This window comes from Rattus rattus, chromosome 4 (assembly GCF_011064425.1).
Source record: "Rattus rattus isolate New Zealand chromosome 4, Rrattus_CSIRO_v1, whole genome shotgun sequence".
Lineage (NCBI taxonomy): Eukaryota > Metazoa > Chordata > Mammalia > Rodentia > Muridae > Rattus > Rattus rattus.
In genome coordinates this window covers 177,527,554-177,548,178 of record NC_046157.1, presented here as the reverse complement: position 1 = coordinate 177,548,178, position 20,625 = coordinate 177,527,554, and the positions used below count along the sequence as shown (strand labels likewise).

General features: G+C 43.5%; 1 protein-coding gene across 2 annotated transcripts in view; it reads left to right on the top strand.

Annotated features, from left to right (window-relative positions):
* Nucleotides 1-20,625, top strand: part of Arhgap28 (Rho GTPase activating protein 28) — a 164,577-nt gene that overhangs the window by 110,495 nt on the left and 33,457 nt on the right. For both annotated transcript variants that reach the window (XM_032899643.1, XM_032899644.1), the window contains 2 exons: nt 10,165-10,254; nt 16,072-16,161. In XM_032899643.1, coding sequence (XP_032755534.1) covers nt 10,165-10,254; nt 16,072-16,161 — 180 coding nt within the window. The remainder of the gene's footprint in view (nt 1-10,164; nt 10,255-16,071; nt 16,162-20,625) is intronic.

Sequence of the window (20,625 nt, the reverse complement as noted above, 5' to 3'; positions counted from 1 at the left end):
CCTGCAGACCCCGTTTACTCCCTACTATGTTGAAGTTAGAGAATCACTTCTTTGATGGTGAAGTGAACCTTTAGGGTTGGGAGGCTCAGGAGATTCTGTGCGAGGCACAGAGGCTCTAGGGAAATATCCAAGGCATGTAAGCAAGGCCAAGTGGGTTGTTTTAAATGGTGGTGGGGAGATGAATAGAGAACCTCTAGGTTTAGAAATTCCAATATGATAAAAAACTGGAAGACATGAGAACCAATCAAATGAATGATTAAAAACAAAGAGAGGGACGTGTCATGGTTCTTTTGAGAAATGACTGATTGGCATTCCACCTTGACCATAGTTGTTCTGTGGGTTCAGTGCCCCTGCTCATGCCATTAGTCATCCCACTCTCCCATTTCTATGTCAGCTTGACTAATAGTTCTTCCAGTGTACTCTTCCTTGACTAATAGTTCTTCCAGTGTACTCTTCCTTGACTAATAGTTCTTCCAGTGTACTCTTCCTTGACTAATAGTTCTTCCAGTGTACTCTTCCTTGACTAATAGTTCTTCCAGTGTACTCTTCCTTGACTAATGGTTCTTCCAGTGTACTCTTCCTTGACTAATGGTTCTTCCAGTGTTCTCTTCCTTGACTAATGGTTCTTCCAGTGTACTCTTCTTGACTAATAGTTCTTTCAGTGTACTCTTCCCTGACTAATGGTTCTTCCAGCGTACTCTTCCTTGACTAATGGTTTTTTCCAGTGTACTCTTCCTTGACTAATGGTTTTTTCCAGTGTACTCTTCCTTCTCTCATTGTGCCATTTCAAAGTTGCATGACAGTGTGTCTTGGTACAACAGATATTTATTAGATGCATTCTGTATGCACGATCCCAACAGATAATTATTGAATGCATTCTGTGTGCATGATCCCTTAACAGATGCTATGCAGAGAGGATTCATGAGACTTTGGGTTCATAAGTACAGGGAATAAATGAAATTTGGTACTGTGCCACAGCACAGAGATTTAATATTCTGCTGGAGGGAAATTCAGTTATTGCATCAGATTTAGGATTCTTGTGTATCATATTGCAGTATCAGTCTTGACATAATTTAAAGGCACCAAGGATGGTAGCAAATGTCTTAGCTAGGGTTACTCTTTCTGTGAAAAGACACCATGACCAAGGCAACTCTTATAAAGGAAAGCATTTAAGTGGGGTTGGTTTACAGGTTCAGAGGTTTAGTTCATTATCATCATGGTGGGGAACATGGTGGCATGCATGGCCCAGGAGAAGTAGCTGAGGGCTACATTCTGATCTGCAGGCTGAGGGTGGGTAGGGAGGAGAGATCTGCTGGGCCTAGTGTGGACTTTGAAGTCTCAAAGACCACCCCAGCTACACACTTCCTCCCATGAGGCCACACCTCCTCCCACAAGGCCACACCTCCTCCCACAAGGCCACACCCCCTCCAACAAGGCCATACCTCCTAATCCTTTTGATTGGTCTCAAATAGTGCCAGGTAACTAAGCCATCAAATATATGAACCATTGGTGGCCACCATGGGTAGCAATCATGGGCGAAGTCTCCAATTAGAATCATTTCAGATTGTATCTTCTTCTTAGATATATTTATCAGAAAAAGTAGTTGCCAGGGAGCTTGCATATATATGCCTTGTTAACACACACAGCTGTGATGACATTAACTGTCTTTCAGAACTTCCTAGAATGATAGCAATGGTCGCTTTCTATTCTGTCTAATGTGACAGCCTCCAGCGCATTTGGAAAAGGCAGTTTAACTGAAGCTGAAATTTTGTTTAATCTTAATTGATCGAAATCAAAACAGTCACATATGACTTGTAACTCATGTGTTGGGCAGTGAGTTCTAGAATCTTCCGTCATGTGTTACAATTCGATACCTTGGCTGGGTGCTGTGAGTTCTGTGACATTTGACCTTTCAGCTTCGTTGAAGTCTTTCAGGATGGAAGGATTGTTTTCTTCTCCAGAAGTAGAGTAAAGATGGCTTCTGTACCTTGAAGCCAGGGCTTCGGCTGTGGGTTTCCTGGCAAAGATGCCTGCCAATGAAAAATTTGCCCTGATGATTCAATTCCCTGGGTTGCTTTTCTGTTGTTTCTGGGATCGGATTACAATAGTCTTTAAATTTTTTCCTACCCGCTTTTTTTAAAACAAAACAAAAAAACAACAACAACAACAACAAAAAAAAAACAACTATTTCCAACTCTACTCCAGCATACTGAGGTAGCATGGATCTATGGACTTATCCTGAATTCTATATGGAAAATGCCACCCGTGGGCTCCTGCTTGGCTACTTGTTCTCCACCTGGTAGTACTCTGTTGAGAGTCAGAGGGACCTTTAGGAAGTTGGGGCTGGTTGGTGAAAGTAGGTCAAAGGGCCAGGCCTTTGAAGATTATTATTCACACCCTTCCTGGTTTGCCAAGAGGCATACAGACTCTCTGTGTGTTCCTACCAAGAGCTGAACTATTCCACAATGCCTTTCCTTCCATGATGGGCTGAAACCATGAGACCAAATCACTGTTCTTTACACTGTGACAGTTAGGATATGCTCACAGACAGAGGTAATTAATACCACAGACTGAACTTCTAGCAATAATACAAAATAGATCTAGAGCTCTTTGTGGCCAACTCCGTCTTTGATTCTGACCCTCTCTGAAGGAACATTTAAAGGGAACACTTGTACCTTGGGTCTTTCAGTGCAAACAGTGAAATTTTTCTCAGGTGCAACCTGCTTTTAACTGTTACTTCCCAGCGGCCAATGAACCTAGTTCATCACACACAGACAGCATGGCCTCTGAGCCCTTCCTTCTCTCTGCCTTAGTCTTCAGGTATACCCCAGTTCCAGAGAGAAATGAGAATGGGGGATGAGGTAAGGGGCGGATAGCTGCAGGCAAAAAAAAGAGCCAAGGAGCCCAGTATTGAATGTGCTGCTTTAAAACTCCAGGCTGTTCCTTACCAGACAGCTAAATGTCGAGTAAACCTGGCGTTTGAAAGAACACCTTTTGGGTATACATGGTCTGGTGCTTTCCCTAAAAGATTTTAGCATCTTCTGTGAATAAAGAAACTCAGAACCTTGTAAGGAATGCACTGGGACTCTTTCAACTTTTCGTTTTAATTTAATGATATAAATACCAATTTCCCTCTATCACCTTGCTTCGTATCTGTCCTGGTTGGTTTGCTCTCTCTTCCCTCCTCCCTCCCTCTGCTGCTTCTGAATCTGCCTCCTCTCTTCCCATTCCTTCCTTTCTCTTTCTCACTTTGGTTCCTTCTTCCTCTTTCCTTTCCTCTCTTTTTTTTTTTTTTTTTTGGTGTCAACATCAATTGAATCTTCACCTAATATTTTCTATTTCACTTCCTCAGTACATTTCTTTTCAAAACATATGCCTCCCACCTGAGTGCATGTATGTGTGTGTGTGTGTGTCTGTGTGCCCACATGCATGTTTATGTGTTTGTGCACATGAGTGTTTGTGTCTGTGTGTTTGTGTGTGTGTCTGTGTCTGTATGCCTGCATGCATGCATGCATGCATGTATATTTATTTGTGCATTTGCGAGAGTGTGCTTGTGTCCACGACGTAGTTACCACAGTGTGCTGTGCTTGTAGCGGTCAGTGGACAGCTCCCATGATTTTCTCCTAGCCTGTGAATCCTGGGGAGTGAACCGAAGTCACCAGGCTTGGCCACAGCCACTTTTACCTGCTGAGCCAGCTCACTGTCCCCGAGCCTCTCAGTTTCATAGGAATATTCTGCACTGGTCTTAAACACGCGGCTTGTATCACTGTTCTTAACTAGTGGAGACATGAACTGAATAGTTTGAAAAAATAGATGCTCAAACTATATTAAAGTTTTCCTACATCAAATTCCAAGTTTAAATTCACCTTCCTTCTGAATTGCAATCTTCGGTCTTCTGTTATGAGCCATCCCTGGGAAGGTGTCACAGCTACGTCGGTGAGCCCTGCTCCTTCACTGGATAGAAGTTTATTTTTATTTTCCTCTTGGGATCTGAAATTGTGCCAGCTCCACCTTTCTGCACAATTCCTGTCTGCATCAAATGAAGACTTTGAGCACTAACGAACGGTTGAATAGCTATAAGCTGCTTTCGCTGGCGCGTGGTCTCCCGGGCACCTGCTGGAAGGTCATTGGGATTGGACGAATCTCTGTGTCTCTTGATTCTCTTTTGATTCCAGGGCTTGTTCGTTCGTTTGTTTGTTCGTTTGCTGTATGCCTTTGTTTTGCATTCTTGACAAACCTCATCTGTGAAAGTCAGCAGTTTGGCCATGGTTGAATTTGCACTTAGGGATTTCACAAATCTTCAGAATTTAGTACTCATTCCTCTACAAAGGTTCTCCCTTCCCTTGATTTCTCTTTCATTAGAGTAATCTGTCCTTTGGTGTCCTTGGTTTTGTGCACAGGGATTGAACCCAGGGCTTACACAGGCCAGAGAAGCATTCTACCCTGGCTTCCCTCCCCCATTCCTGCTTCTTGGCTGTAGGGACCAATTAGTGGTCTGAGGACAGCAGCTCCAGCCTAAACCACGAAGGCCTGTGCTTTTCTGTGAGCCGTTTCCTTCCGGGTGGTGTGTTTACTTTTAGAGCCATTGTTTTGCATTTCCATTGTTACTGTTAAATTGATTTTTCATCCCCAGCTTTCGATGTGTGCTTCTTCATGGAACACTACATTGATTGCCTGTGATTAGTAGAGTTAGTGCTTCTTACGTGGTCAGAAGGGACTGCTTTCGCACAGAAACGTCGCAATGTAAAGGATCTGTGTCCTGTGGATGGACAAGTGAGTCGCCTGCCGCCTGTTGCTTTAAGTCACATGACGACACCGACGCCTGAGTGACAAGATGCCCGAAGAACTCTTGTTTCCTTTACAGGCAGAGCTAACTTCCCCTTTTGTACTTTTGTCCCTATCTGTTAAAAGAGCCCCAGCTGAGGTACAGTTCAGCTGCCCTGCTGTCCAAGGACACGGCTTCCTCATCAGAACAGCCCTGCCAGTGAAGGGCAGAGACTGCGGGAGTATACGGTTCTTCAGCAGTCCAGCAGGGAAAGGCCTTGTGCCAAGAAAAATGGGTTTCTGTTTTTCATCAGTTTTTAAAATTAGGTTATATCTGAACTTTTTTTCATTTCTTTCTGAAGGCAAGGGTTTGAGGGCTGAACATCTTAACTCCTGATCATTTGGCTATGATATTGTTTTCCAGGTTGAGGATCTCCCAACAGCACTGAGCCATTTTCCAGGTATAAGGGACTCAGTGTTGATCTCTTCCATTTTCTTTTGCGCCTTTGTCCAGGCTGAGATTCTCCCTACGTTATCAAAACTTCTTTTTTTCCTTTGTAATCTTCCAGGAACTTCCTATAACTTCTTTTATGCTGATGAAATGTGGAGTGCTTCCCAGATCTAAGCTTTCAAAGGATACTGTATCTTCCGATGCTGAGAGGAAGAGAATAGTGTGTGTGTGTGTGTGTGTGTGTGTGTGTGTGTGTGTGTGTGTCTGTGTCTGTGTCTTTGTTTGTGTGTGTGTGTGTCTCTGTGTGTGTGTGTGTGTGTGTTTCACTTGATCCAATTCTCTAGTAAGTATTCACTAGTTCCTTTAAACCCTAATTTGTTTTTCTCCCCCTTTAGAAAGAACTCTATGATCTTTGCTGGAAACAGAAAACATGGGTCAGGCAGGCTAAGGAAGAACTATTTTTATAGGCCCAAATCTATTTTATGATTTCACCAGATAGGCAGCAAATTAGTTTCCCAGTGGTGTCCTGTAATAAGGGATTAAGGGTTTGGCTCTTGTGTGAGTACAGCCATGACATTCTAAATCAGAAATTCTAAGCCCACCTCGAGGTGATTAGCACATGGTCTGTACCCAAAGGCATTGCTCTAGGGTTTGGAAAACAGGAATAAATATTCTTTCCACGACACATTTTAATGAGGAAGTCGTTGATCTAATCTATCCCCAATTTCATAATTGGTAAGCATTTAGCTAAAGGCATTCCTAATTGGTAATCGTCTCTACAGACATGGTCACGCAGTGTGCTTTTGCGTGCTGTGCTGTGTATAATTTATGTATGCATGTGACTGCATGTAACAGCACAGGGAATGGTGAGCTGGTCTAACAGGACTTTTTCTCTTTTCAAGTGGAGCAGGAGGTAGGTAGCCCCTCTCCTTGCTGGGAACTTGGCTTCCTTTTGTGCCTCTACACTGCCGCCTTCACTCACAGCCCTCGCCAACTTGCTGACAAGTCGGACAGGCCACTGCAGGCACCGTATCCACGTTCCTGGCAGTTCCTGGAATTGCATCAATGGCTCTGTCCTTCCAATCTTAACTTCCCTGGAAATTCCTCTTGGGAGAATTCCAGGTACCTCATGACTCAGAGCTACGCCATCCTTAGCTTCAAAGAAAACTGAGATGCTGGTTTTGGTTTTGGGGAGGTTTTTTTTTGTTTTGTTTTGGTTTGGTTTTTTGTTTTTTGTTTTTGTTTTGTTTTGTTTTTTTTCTCTTTAATTAGACATTGAACTTCCTGGGGAGAAAAGTCTAAGATACCATTCATGGACACAGCAGACTGGGGATTAGGGATACAGCTAACTGTCCCTTCCACAAAGAAAACTATGCATATTTTCATCCCTAGAATTTAACCCGATCTCAATACTGATAGGCAAATAATGCCTAACCGCAGTCACGAGTGTGTTATGCATCCATAGCCACGACACCCATGATTGGCTGCGCAGGTCAGCTCTGTGAGCCTGACTAAGAATGCAGAGGTCATTTCTGTACTAAAATGCACTTTAATTTTTTAACCTCAGAATTCAAATGATTTTTGTGGTATACCAGGTCATGTTTATAAAAATTTTGGGATGCAGATCTGAAGAAATGATTATCAGTTATCCTTGGGGAACAAAAGATCCTTTGGTAAGGTAAAGGGAATTGGGCATCAGGAGGCTTGCAGAAGGAATTTATTTATTTATTTATTTATTTATTTATTTATTTATTTATGGCCAATCAGGCAAAGTTGGGGGAGAATGTCTATTTACTTTGAAACAATGAAGAAAAGAGATGCAAACTCAGGCATAGATAACCAGATAGTTTATGTATACATGTGATGCTCCCACAATCAGATAGTTTATGTATTCATGTGACGGTCCCACACACTCCACTTAAAGGCAAGACTTTTGTTGCCTCCCCCACCACCCATTAGTACGTTAGGTCTCTTCAATAGACCTATAGTGTTTCTTTTGTTTTCTAAGGGTAAATGCCATGTGGAGGGAGGCACACATGTGCGTGTATGCATGTGGTGGGAGGCACACATGAGAGTGTATGCATGTAGTAGAAGGCATGCATGAGTGTGTATGTATGTGGTAGAGGCACATGTGAGTGTGTATGTATGTGGTGGGAGGCACATGCCAGTGTATATGTTTGTGGAAGGCACATATGAGTGTGTGTGTATGTGGTGGGAAACACACGTGAGTGTTATGCACGTGGCAGGAGTACATGTTAGCCAACCACGGGACATCTGTGCTGCATAGGAGAACAGAATGATTTGATGTGTGTTCCATGGAGAGCTAGTCTTTTGCTTTTATTCTCCCATTCATCCCTTTTGTGTGATCATGAATAATGTGCTTTGGCCCTTACTCAGGGCAACTGCCCCAGCCCAGGAGCCCACCCACAGAAGGTAGCCCACTTCACTTGGGTGCCTCTCAGACTATGCACCGTGCAGAGAGCTGTGGGTACTCGGGCAGAGAACGGTTGTGTGTGGCCTCTCCACAGAGAAACACTTCACCGCCAACTGTCCTGTGGGCCACTCTCTTGCTCTTTCTGTTCTCTGTGAACTTGTTCACTTCTCTGATTTCCATGGATCTCTCTTTTGCTTGGAAGCGGTGCTATGCTATTCTTGGGCTCAGAATGCCTGTAACACTACCCACTAGTTTTCCAGGAATTTCTAGTGTCCCGCTTAGATCTGTCCTTATAAAAATGTGTTCCATCAGCAAGTGACTATTCATGACACTAGGGGGGCGTCCTGCACTGCCTTGTGAGCAGCATCTCCACTTATGAGCTGTGTTGTTGTTTTTTTTTTTTTTTTTATTTACCTGCTATGTACGTGATGGGGAAGGCTAATGAAAACAGCAGTTTCTAAAATCCGACAGAACAGCTTTTGTCTAGTGATGTCTAGTTCGTTTAATTTTTCAGAAAGCTGATTCAACTGTGGAATATAATATTTATATTATACTGGGATGATGCCTGAGAAACATTGCTAAGTCTTAGAGGTTATTATGCATGGGCTCTACAGGGCCTTTGCAAATAGAAACCGTAGCTACCAATACACTTAATGCATCATGAAAACCAGTGACTCTCCAGTATTCCATAGGTGGGGATGGAATATTTTGTTCAGTGTTATGAGTTTATAAAATTCTCAGCCTAATACCAGTGTCTTAATTGGATAAAAATACAAGATGTGCCTCCTCCTGACATGAACATATAAACCACTGTGGGATGCAGGCATATGTCCAGTTTTGTTTGTTACTAATGCGTATATACATTGAGCTTTATTCAGCCATAAAAACATAGAATTGTGTCCTTTACAGGAAACAGAGGAAGATGAAGATTACAGTGTTATATGAAATAGGCCAGGCTCGAAAAACAAATATCACGTACTTTCTGTAAGCTCAGGTTTGAAGCAGCATGCTTTTATTAGCTACATCCTGGCAGGGTTAAGCTTCTACTTTAAAGTCTCAAGGTTGGAAGACCAAGGCTGACACAGCAGCCAAACATGAATCTGCCAGCTCTCATCTTTCAGTCCTGCTCCTCTCAGCGTTGAGGAGAGTGCAGAGACTCGGAGGATATGCGATATACAGGAAGCATGTCTGTGTTTCCACTGTAGCACTTAGTGCAGTTTGGTCTCTGCTACTTTGTGGGTTCTTCTTTATCCTACCCTTCATCCCCTCCAGTTCTGCCCCCTAACATTAGATAGGAGAGAAACAGGGATAGAAGGGAGAGAGACTCCTGAATCTAATTTCTTTCCTTTTGTTTCTTCTTTGACCACAGCTACTAACAAACCACAACCAACCTCCCTAAATGGCCAATAACCACCCAGCCTGCCTCTCCAGGCCCTCACATTTATGTACTGTATGAAAAGTTCCCAGACTTCAAACATCACACAATCGCAGAAACTATCTGCAGCTGGCAAAACCATGCTTCTGCTAGAGCATGAGGCAGATCGTGGTCAGCTGCTAAGGACAGTCTGGAGCAGCCCCATTTTCCACACGTAGGATTAAAATGAAAGAACATTCTTATCATTTCTGTGTTTTTTAAAGAGACAAAAGTTCCAGAATTCTCGAAAATGTCACTACAATAAGTGTATGGTTCCATCTGTGGTAGGAAGATCTATTAAGCTTCCTAAACACTCCTCCAAATAGAATTTTATTTTCTTCCCACTGGATATAACCGTCATACAGTAACACTGAGTCTTTAGGAGGACGGCATCATGGGTCAAAATCATGATATCCATACACTCAAAAGAAGAAAAGAGAATGCAGGCAGGCAGCTGGCAGTGCCTGGCTTTAGACCAATTCTGTTGTGGTCCATGGTATTAGGTATGATTGTTCATGAATTGGTAAGTGCCATATAAACACAGTGTCTTAGGGTTTCTGTGCCTGTATAAAACATCATGACCAATAAGGAAGTTGGGGAGGAAAGGGTTTATTCAGCTTACACTTCCACATTGCTGTTCATCATCAAAGAAAATCAGGACTGGAACTCAAGCAGGTCAGGAAGCAGAGGCCATGGAGGGATGTTACTTACTGGCTTGCTTCCCCTGGTTTGCTCAGCTGATTCTCTTCTAGAACTCAAGACCACCAGCCTAAGGATGGCACCACCCACAACGGGCTGGGTCCTCCTCCCTTGGTCACTAATTGAGAAAATGCCTTACAGCTGGATCTCATGGAGGCATTTCCTCAAGGGAGGCTCCTTTCTCTGTAATAACTCTAGCTTGTGTCAAGTTGACACAAAAGCAGTACACACAGGTAGCCATGAACTCTGTGAGTCTTTGTGCAATTATATGAATCACACACACACACTTGTGTGTGTGTGTGTGTGTGTGTGTGTGTGTGTGTTAGCTCTGCTGTAATACACAGTGAAATACATGACCATGTTTGCAGCAATGAGAAAATGACTTTTACTTGCTTTCCTTAGCCTAGTGATTCTTGTGAGCACGCTACTCAGTTGGACAGTACCAAGGAAGAGAAGGATCTGCCAGGCGTTACCAAGACAAGCAGACCTCTGGTAAGTTATGGGGGGAGGGATAGGATGCGAATGAAGCCATTTCTTCAAGACAGTCTTGCAGAACTTTAAAACAATGCAGTGTGGTTGAAGTGATTGGACAGCCGAATCTGTTAACATTCCTGGTCAGTCCCTACTTCTCATCGGTTTCTAAGAAAAACATTCAGCGGCAAACCAGCCCAAGTTAATAGGTAACTACACAACTACACATTCTATAAAAACAGACATGCAACTCAGTCACTCAGTAGTCACTCGGTGGTGGGATTTCCTTTCTTTTCCATTCTTCCCCTTTCCTTGCCTGCTTCCCACCTTCTGTCATTATACCCATGTCACACATGACACCTCACACCCACGATGGAAGAGCCCAGTGAGATGGGGCAATAGCCAAGGTTCCATCTCTGTAGAGCCAAGAACCCTGAATCCGTATAAGGCTTTCTGGAGCTTTTCACATATGTGTGTCTACTGACAGTACAGTCATAGCATGTGTAGATGGATCACAAATTAATACTGTGTGAGAGAGGCCAGACAATGCGTTCGACCAGCATAAAAATACAAGAAGTAGGCACTAACCCACAGTGATGGCGAGACCATCAATGACTTCCTGGGGACTTGGATAAAGAAAGGAGGGAAGGACAGATCTCCCAGAGGGCATGAACACATTTTAGGGTGCTGGCAACATTCACCATCTTGACCATAGTAATGACTGATTCCATAGGATCTGAGTGTTGGTCAACATTTTAAATTAATTTCATCAAATTATGTGTTTTATATACATAAACGTTGAGTTTATTTGTACGGTTAATTATACATCAACTGTATCTCAAACAACTGGTTAAAAGCCAGCCCATAGTAAATATTATAAGTTCATTAGTAACCCAGGTATTTACTTTGCAGTCCACTGCTTACAGAGCGTTAATGGCTGTCCGTATTCTGTACGGTTGATCTTTGACTGACTCACAGATGGCATTAGGAGTGGGTACTCGTAAAGGATTTACAGTCTAATTGCTATCTTTGGAATCCTAGTCCAGAGATCACTTCTCAGAGAGCTGAAAGGAGACATTTTTCTTATGCTCAGTCAACACAGATGAAGTATTTATTGGAGAGGTTAGTTTACTGAAGAGCAGAGTAGTCAATCTAGTTTACTGCCAGTGTCTTGGGTGAAAAATCAAATCCAGCGCCTGTCATTGACTAATAACTCACTGAAAAATAGGACCACGCCATCTGTTCTGAGTCACCAGTTGCATCTGCGTGTGTTTCCTATGGAAGAAGATATATGGAACCTTTATTTAAACAAGTAGGAGTTTGTTTTAATCACAGATGAAGAAACTGATGATTAATACCCCCCCCCCAAATCAGCAGTTGCAAACAGCATGGGAACCGACTCCTTCAGCTGGTGGCTTGAGTCCTTATCCCAACCCTGTGCTGAGGAAACCAAGCCGATGTCCCCAGGAGCATTGGCCACCTAACTGTGTTCACATAGATCTTCCATTACCTAGGAAAATTTGCACAGTAGAATTTCTCTTATCCTCCACAGTCAGACTGTAGCATCCTTCCTAGACAGAGGGCTTCTTCCTCTAGTTGTTTAGACTCTATTCTCTTAAAAATGAGTTATCTGGGTTTCTCATTTAAATGTTCGGTTGTATTTTGTGGGTCTTGCGAGTCTGAACTTTGACAAAGATCTTGCTTTTTTTTTTCATTCATTCTGGTCACCCTCAGTGAGTCTTTCCCCTCTGAGGGCTGCTTTCTCTCTTTAGCCTCTGGAGATTTTCTTCTGTTATATCTTGGATTGACTTTTCTCCTCAGTTCCTGCGGTTCATCTTAAAGCATTGCATTTGCTTTGCTTGAATCATACGCTACTGCTTGCTGATTTTTACCTCACGTCAGTCTCCTGGCCATGCATTTTATACTTTTTCAACATTGTCCTTCAAATTAGTACATTCCTTTCTTGCTCAGAATTGTGTGATTATTTAGGTTCCCTTCTCTTTGTGTAGATTTCAGAAAACATATTTGTATTTTCCAAGGGGAAAAAACTTCTCTTTAAGTTCCTCTAACCGTTGTAGTGATATATTCTGAATGAGAATGGCCCCTTAAATCTTTGAAGATACAAGTTGTTATGTCTATGCCATCTTGAAACTGACGCAGAACTTACAAATCACACATGACACTTTAGTTGTGTCATTCAACTGGTTTTAACAAATGTTCTCCCCAGAAAGACAGTCAATGTAAGCGTAGAAAATGGCCATCACCACGCCAAAGGCTCTCCCGTCCTTGTCAGTGGACGCTCCTTCTTTGCTTCACGGGCACACTGTGATGACTGACATCTTTGGTCGTTTTCATCTCCGTTGAAGTAGAGTTTTACATACAAGATTGTATCTGCTTTGTTTCCCTCATGATTATGATTTTAAGATCATCCAATTTGTTACATATTCTGTTGTAGCAGATAACATTCCATTTGATAACAATGCCTCCTGTTGCTGTATCTGTTTACCTGATGATGGACGTTTGGATTGCTTCCAGTCTGGGCTATTATGAGTAATGCTGTCATGAACAGCCATGTAGCTGAAGGGTGTGTACTCATGTCTGTATAAAGAGCCCACGTGATTCAGATTGTTGCCAATCGCTAAGCACACACAAGCATCCTCACACACAGCATCAGCACACACTGCCGTCAGCAGGGAGTAATTTGATAGGTTAAATCCGACAGAGCAAAATTCCGTCAGAATTCAAAAAGACTACAGTCAGAAGTCACACCCAGGATAGTTTCTATGTGTATCTTGTGTGGAAGATGCTGTCAGTTAGCTCTGGTGTGCGTGGATGATGAGTTCACGTGAGAAACAAAATAACTACCACATAAATGGTTTTTTCAGTATCTTCAGTGCCTACTAAGATATGAACATTTAGTGCTTTCCCCAAACTTTCCAAAGGTAAATGTTTTGTGTGGAGAACATGAACTTTGAAGAATTCAAACAGGGAACTAGCCACGCCTAAGTGAACACCCTCTGGTGAGGGAACTGGTGCACTCCCACTGGGGGCATCTAGAGTTCCAGTGATGGGAGCACCTCTGGTCAAGTCTGCAGTCCTAGAGTTTATTCTTGTCTGCCTCCCATACCTTCCACATCCCCACTCCCCTCAACCCAGTGAACCAAAGCCCTCAGCACAGCAAGGGGAAGCTACCACACACACAGGCTCCCAGGAGGGAGGTCTCAGTACTCATTGCTCCTGCACCGTCTGGAGCAGAGCTGGAATTCATTGACTTTTCAATTGATTCATGTAGGAAATCGTTTCGTTTCCTTTGTAGCTAAGTGGATTTGGTTTCCTCAGAGGCAGAATTGTTTCTGTGTTAGTGGCAGTCAGCTTTAAAGTGTGTAAAGTGGGTGGGAGCAGGCAAGCCCTCCCCAGATGCAAAATCAGAGAGAGGAAGGTGCTGTCCCACTTCCTGGAAAGCCAGGTCACTATTGTTCTCTCTCCAGTGCCTTTCTCTGTGACCCCTGAGACCTCTTCTCTCTTGTGCTAATAGCGCATTCACCCCCAAAGCACTCTGTTGACTTTATTTAGGTAATAGGCTTTGTATTTTCCTCTGATTGTGTTTAAGGGCTGTGTATGTAAGGGAGAAGTCTGTCTACCATCTATGTTTGCAACCATTCTTAATTATTTCCTGCATCCGCCCTTCCCCCCCAATTTGTTCATTCTTCATTATTATCTTGTTTTTCTCGTCTTTTCCGAGAAATTCACCCTCATGATACTTAATTTTTTTTTAATATTTCTGTGTATGGGTGTTTGGCCACAGTGTGTTTGCATACTGTATGTGTATCTGGTGGTCTGGGACTCCAGAAGAGGCCATCAGACTCCTTAGGACTGAAGCCACAGATGTTTGTGAGCCTTCTTGTGGGTGCCTGGAATTGACCTCAGACCCTCTAAAGGAGCAGCCAGTACTCATAACCTCGAATCCGCCTTTCCAACCCTCTGTGCTACTTGGACTGCGGATATTTCTCTTTACCATTTACTTTCCATCTGGAAAATGCTGTCAGTTGTTCTATTGTGGAATTCTTTGCTGAACTAATTCCAGGGCTGTGAAAAATTGGTTCCATATAAAATCGTCTGTCATTTGTGGTGGTTTCAGTGGGGGGAGGGACAGATAGTTGTTATTTTGCCACCTTGATTGACGTCCTTCAGACGGTTCGTGAGTGCCTTTTGTTTCTTTTAAAAGTTCTGTTTTATCTATATCTGTTTTTCTATCCTCTATCTATCATCTATCTACCTACCTATCATCTGTGTATCTATTACCACCGTCTCTCCTCTCTCTCCCCAACCTACCTATCTGTCTATCTATCTATCCTCTATCTATCATCTATCTACCTACCTATCATCTGTGTATCTATTACCCTCTCTCTCTCTCTCTCTCTCTCTCTCTCTCTCTCTCTCTCTGTCTACCTGTCTGTCTGTCTATCTGTCTATCTATCTATCATCTATCCATCCAACCATCTATTCATTCTGTGTCTATTCAATCATCTTTATTTAACATTTATCTATTATCTGTCTGTAATCCATCTAGCCTATCTATCATCTATCTGTCATCTACCTACGTATCATCTATCTATCCATCTATCTGATTTATTATTTATTCATGACCAATAAGGTCTCCTATAGCCCAGGCTAGCTTAAGCTCTCTATGTAGCCTAGGCTAACTTCAAGCTCCCTAGGTAGCTGAGGATGGGCTTTAACTCCTTATCCTCCTGCCTCTCTCCACCAAGGACTGGGATCACGGGTGTGTATCACCACACCGACCGCTTTGCTCACTGTTAAAGGAACCAAGAGCGTCTGGGGAAAACAGGGTCAAGTAAAATGACAAGTGAATATTTTTTTTGAAGTATTTTGGTTTTTGTAGTTCTCAAGTATATTCAACTTTATCTCATTTCTTAATGCAAGAAAGTTCACGTCTTCATTTTGACAGGTATTGCATACAGTAGCAAAAAAAAAACCCTTCAAATCTCTAGCTTTATCAATAAAAATGTAGTATCATTGCAGGTGAATTCTACAAAAAAAATTACTCATATAATTTGCTAGAAGAAAGGGAAGGAAAGGAAAAGGAAGGTAGCTTTAATTTACATTCAGATTTAGAACGGGAGGTTCTGTTCTGACAGGGCAGCTGCATGGTCCCAGTCTGACCCACTGTTCTTACCTGTACAGAGCACTTGACAGCTCCATGCTGCTTCTGTGATCTTCTCACAAGCAGACTGAGGACGTGTGCATGTGTGTGTGTGTGTGTGTGTGTGTGTGTGTGTGTGTGTGTGTGTGTGTGTATGATGTCTATGTCTAAGTAAATTTGTTAAAACAGGTCTTCCTTTGTACCCCAGGTTGTTATCCAATTCACAGTCCTCCTGCCTCAGCCTCTTGAGTGCTAAGATTAAAAGCACCACATCTGATTCTGTCCCTACTGGTCAGGAAACTGATCTGCCTTAGTTTCCCCAGAAACACTTGGGTAAGGTTATACTTGTGCCTTACTACCCACATTTGCTACGGGATTCCTCTTAGTGCCTCATGAACCTAAAAATGAAGGGTTTTGATTTAATACCTAGTAATACACCAAGATAGAACATGTGGCAGGTAGCAGCAGGTCTGTCTGTTACAGATGTCAGCATCGCCAGAGGGCCTTGCATTCAGGGTCTCACATGGTGTGGCATGAATGGCCGTATGCAGCTGTGTATACCTGGACAATCGTGACTTCACACCTGTTACATAATCCCCTGTGGGCAGCAGGAAGCACTGATGTACGGGAAAGTAACTCTGGAGTAAGAATGGTTTTTTTGTTTCCCCATTTAGCCAGACGATGCTTCTCTCAATAGTACCACCCTATCCAACGGTGCCCAGGATGAAGAAGGTGGTTTTGTGGCCCTCCAGAGTGGATCCGTGGTAAGTCTTCAATGTCTGCACAATCGCATGTTAGGACAGCAATATCAGAAGGGAAGAAGAGCCATTTCTTTACAATGGGTGAAGAAAACGTGAACTAGGATTACACATAGCTACCTAACCGCCGTCTGGCAGTTGGAAGGACGCTCAAACTAAGGAACGAATAGATCTTCCTTTTGCCAAGCCTGGGTCCTCTCAGCTACATGAGAGGCCGAAGCAGTGTTAATAAATTCAAGACTGAACAGCTTAGTGAAGCCCTATGCCAAAGATGTTAGAAAAGGGGACTGGGGAGGTGCCAGAAGTGTTTGTGTGTGAGCATGGGGACTTATGTTTGGTACCCAGTGTACATGTTAAATCCCAGATGTGGTGGATTGAGATTGTCATCTTAGCAACAGGGAGTCAGAGACAGGTCCCAGGGAGAGGCCCTGTCTTAAGAAACAATGTGGTTCGCTCCTGAGGAGAAGTAAGCCAAGGCTTGCCCCATGCTCACACACATACACATGCAAGTACACACACATGAACAGACATGCATACCTCGCACACACAAATAATGAATATGAAATAGCAAAAAGGTTAAAGTATAGCTCAAAGGTAGAACAGTTACCCAGCATCCAAGAGACCCTAGGTTTGACCTGCAATATCACAAAAAAGAATGGCAAATATTATGGATTGAAAGGGGACTCGACCAATCAACAGGATTAATATGTAAAAATCGAAGCGAGCTCCTTCCAGTCAAGGGTGGAGGGAGTTGTTAACGGTCATCTCCTTCACGGAGTTCCCACAGAGAGTCTCCAGCGGCTCCCTGAGTTCCCTTCACTCCCCCACATTAACCTTCAAGTCCCTTTGTTTCTTGGGGAAGTGAGAGAGCTCCTGCAGGACACTGGAGGCGCTGGACCTTGCCTGCCTGAATTCATTCCCAGCCTGCTTCTGAAGGCTCACCCACTCAAGCTCTCTCTTTGCATAACCCACCCCCAACCTTGAGCAAACGTTATGCTTTTTCATCAAAAGTCCGTGTCCTTTCCCTCCACTTACACTACTGCAAGTGTGCACTGAGCCGGTTCTGCCAGAGAAATGGTAGTAATGGCAGAGCCCTATTTGATGGGATCTTGGTGCTCCATTGATGGGAGGGTGAGCCCAGTGGGTGCTCAGAAGAGGTGGTACCTATTCCTGTTCATTCCCCAGGGCAACAGTTTCTTAGTCACTGCCTATCTTGAGGAACAGGAGAAGGGATGTTCATGTAGGACCCTGGGGTTCACCCATCATTTGGAAAACCACTGTTGCTACACACATGTGTCTAAACTGATCTCGAACAAGCATGCAGTGAGGCTGTCTCTAGTTTAGAGATCACCTGAAATCTACCCCCTTCTAATAGGATCCCACTTGGAAACTTCAGTGACCACAGGCGTTACCTGCAGCAGTCCTGCCTGTTCCATTTGGCTCGGATGTCCCGTTCTCAGCCCTTCACTAAGAATCTCTGTTTGCTCTCTCTGCTGGTGGTACCCAGGTACCCAAGCCATCGCTGTGCTTCAGCCTCAGCTTCTCCTCCCTCACCTCTCTTCACATCCATCTGTGGGACCCATAGGTGTTATCTTGTGAATGCATGTGGACTATCTGTACCTGTGTCCTTTGTCACAGTTTCTTCTTCAGTTCTGACACTCTTGGTCACCTTCCTCATTGCTGAGGCAGCCATGTTGACAGCTGCACATCGTGCATCCAAGATGCACTGCACATATTGCTTGACTCTCGTGGGGCTCTCTGAAGTGTTCTCAATTACAGGAGAGCTTAAGACCCGCTACATGATCACTTGTCTGCATTGGCCCTCAAACACTCCTTGTTCATGGCAAACCAGTGCCTCGTTCATGGCAGCAATGAAGGGTGCACCAAGTGAGTGTGAAGTAGGACGGATCCCTCACTCCGATCCCACGGGAGATGATGGCAGACGTTCCTCGTGCGTTTTGGTTTCCCGTGGCAGTTCTGTGAGCATACACTTGTGGGTCCCGTCGGAGTGGTACAGTTTACAGTCTTCCTTCTTTGCTTCTGGTTTCTCCTCATCATTGATTCCTTTTGGACGTCGATCCAAAGGAGTCCTTACTGGCCATACATCATCCCTTAGAAGGTTGAGGAAGATGTGGGAGAAGAACTGAATCCTACGTGGTGATTACAGAGCTAGAAGCAGAATATACTCATCTATCAATGTTTCACTTAATTTTATTTTTTTTTTACAAAGTCTTATCTATCTATTATTTATTTATTTTGGTGAAAATCGGATGTCAGTGTGATATAAATGAGACAGTATTAGGGCTAAGACAGTCTCCCTGACAACAGTCTTCAACTTCTGTCACTTTGGGTTGTTATTTCAGAGGGTCTTTATTTGTAGATGTCGATTAAAGTGGGGGTTGCTAGGGTTCCCTATGATGCCAACACAGCGTTCACCGTAATTGTGCTAGAAGGTTCTTGGACCTTCACCGTGAGGAGCCATATTCCGCATGTCATCTGTGGTTCTTCCTTGTAGGGAAGCATGGATCACCAGCTGTGAGTCTCTCCGGGGTGGCTGGGCTTCTGACACTTGGCTGAGAGACTGCTGAGGTCTCTGACGTTCCAGATGCTAATCTCCAGCACCTAGATGTCTTGAATGCCTGTACTGCTTCACAATGCACCAAGACCCCCAAGTTTTGCCATAGGGGGAGACCTTGTCCACTAGAATTGGTTTTGTGGAGTGCAATAAAGTGACCTCCCATTAGCTCTTCTGGAAGATTTACCTTTGCTGGTACAGTAGTACTCTGTTACCCAGATCTTTATCATTTTCTGTATTGAAATGACCATGAGTAAACCTCCACATCCCTAGAGGTCTGTCTTTGAAATTTGCCAAAATGGAGTTCACCTGCAAGTCTTCCTTTTCCCTTCTGAGGAATCCTTCCTGCCAGATGAACTCAGAGAGACGTCATGCCTTCCTCTTGAAAGGCTCATTAGCGCTTTTCTTCTAATGTTTCATAATTAAGCAGAATATTTGTTCTGGATTTCTAAACCTCATAATTGCTTTATTGTAGACTGTAGGTTGAATTACATCAAATGATCACCCAGTATTTATCAAAATGAATGTCTTGAATGACAGACTCCTCAACTGCAGATGGGAGATGTTTTAATTGTATCTGTACTGGATGTGCACAGATGTTTTTTTTCTTGTCATTCTTTTCTCAGCAGCGTTGACAGCTGAGATGCACAGTGTAATAGCTTTTCACATAGCACTTACACCGTGAGGTACTGTACACAGTGCAGGATGCTTTAAACAACTCAAGAGATGTGCATTGGTCAGATGCAAATGCTATGCTATTGATATCTGTAAGAGTTCTTGGAGCCAATCCCTGCCCAAGAATCACTGGTGGGCAGGTGAAATTATATTATTCTCAGATGATCCCCCAGTCGTAGCAGGAGACTATTGCTTTGTTTTATTCTGTTGTACAGTTTTCTTTGAGCATCAGCCCCTGGCGACCTAAAATATCCCAATAGGCTCTACTTGTCAAGGTATCTATCACCTGTCAATAGAAGACCAAGACGTGGGCATTTGGAAGATGCAGCATATTAAATTATAGCTGTGGGTGGTCTACATGTTGTAGTGATAGGTTTTTAGAGCCTGTGTTTTCATCTAGAAATTGCAGTGTACAGGCATCTGCATGTCAAGACTTGGCCACCTACTTTCATGGGACTTGTACCATTCAGAGATTTTTAAATCTCATTTGAAATCAAGCAGGGATCAAAAGAAACCAGGAGGCTGAGAATCCGAGACTCCCTTGTGCCACCTGCAGCACGTGATACAGGATCTTTCTGCAAGCATTCAGTGATTGCTAAACACACATAAGAATAAAAGATGAGGTATCATGGTCTGTGGGAGGAAAGGACAGGTTTTATGTGTGAATTGCTTATAACGGCTTCCTAGAACAGCAATTTCTTGAAGTCACACGTGTTGGATGTTGGTAGATAATAACTCCACGTTAGAATTCGTAGTTTTGAGTGAAATTTTTTGGTAGAAAAATCTCTCTCTCTCTCTCCCTCCCTCCCTCTCCCTCTCCCCCTCTCTCTCCCTCTCCCCCTCTCTCTCCCTCTCCCCTTCCCCCTCTCCCTCTCCCCTTCTCCCTTTCCCTCTCTTTCTCTCTGGCACGCGCTTCCAGACATGAGCAGAGACTCACTCTGTAAAACTCAGCTTCTAATGGAACAAACAGGGCACCAAGCTGTGTGGCAGGGTTTTTATGTGGAAGGAGCCAGATTAAGAATGGGGATTTGATTTAAAAGATCATTTCTTAATTTGGAAAAACCTTTTGGTGTTATTGGTTTTATGTTTATTTTGAGACAGGATCTTACTTCGTAAACCATGCTACCCTGGAACTTACTGTGTAGGTCAGACTGGTCTAGAACTCTCTATGTAAAGATGGATGGCTTAAAGCCCTCTATACATAGAGATCAGGCTGGTAG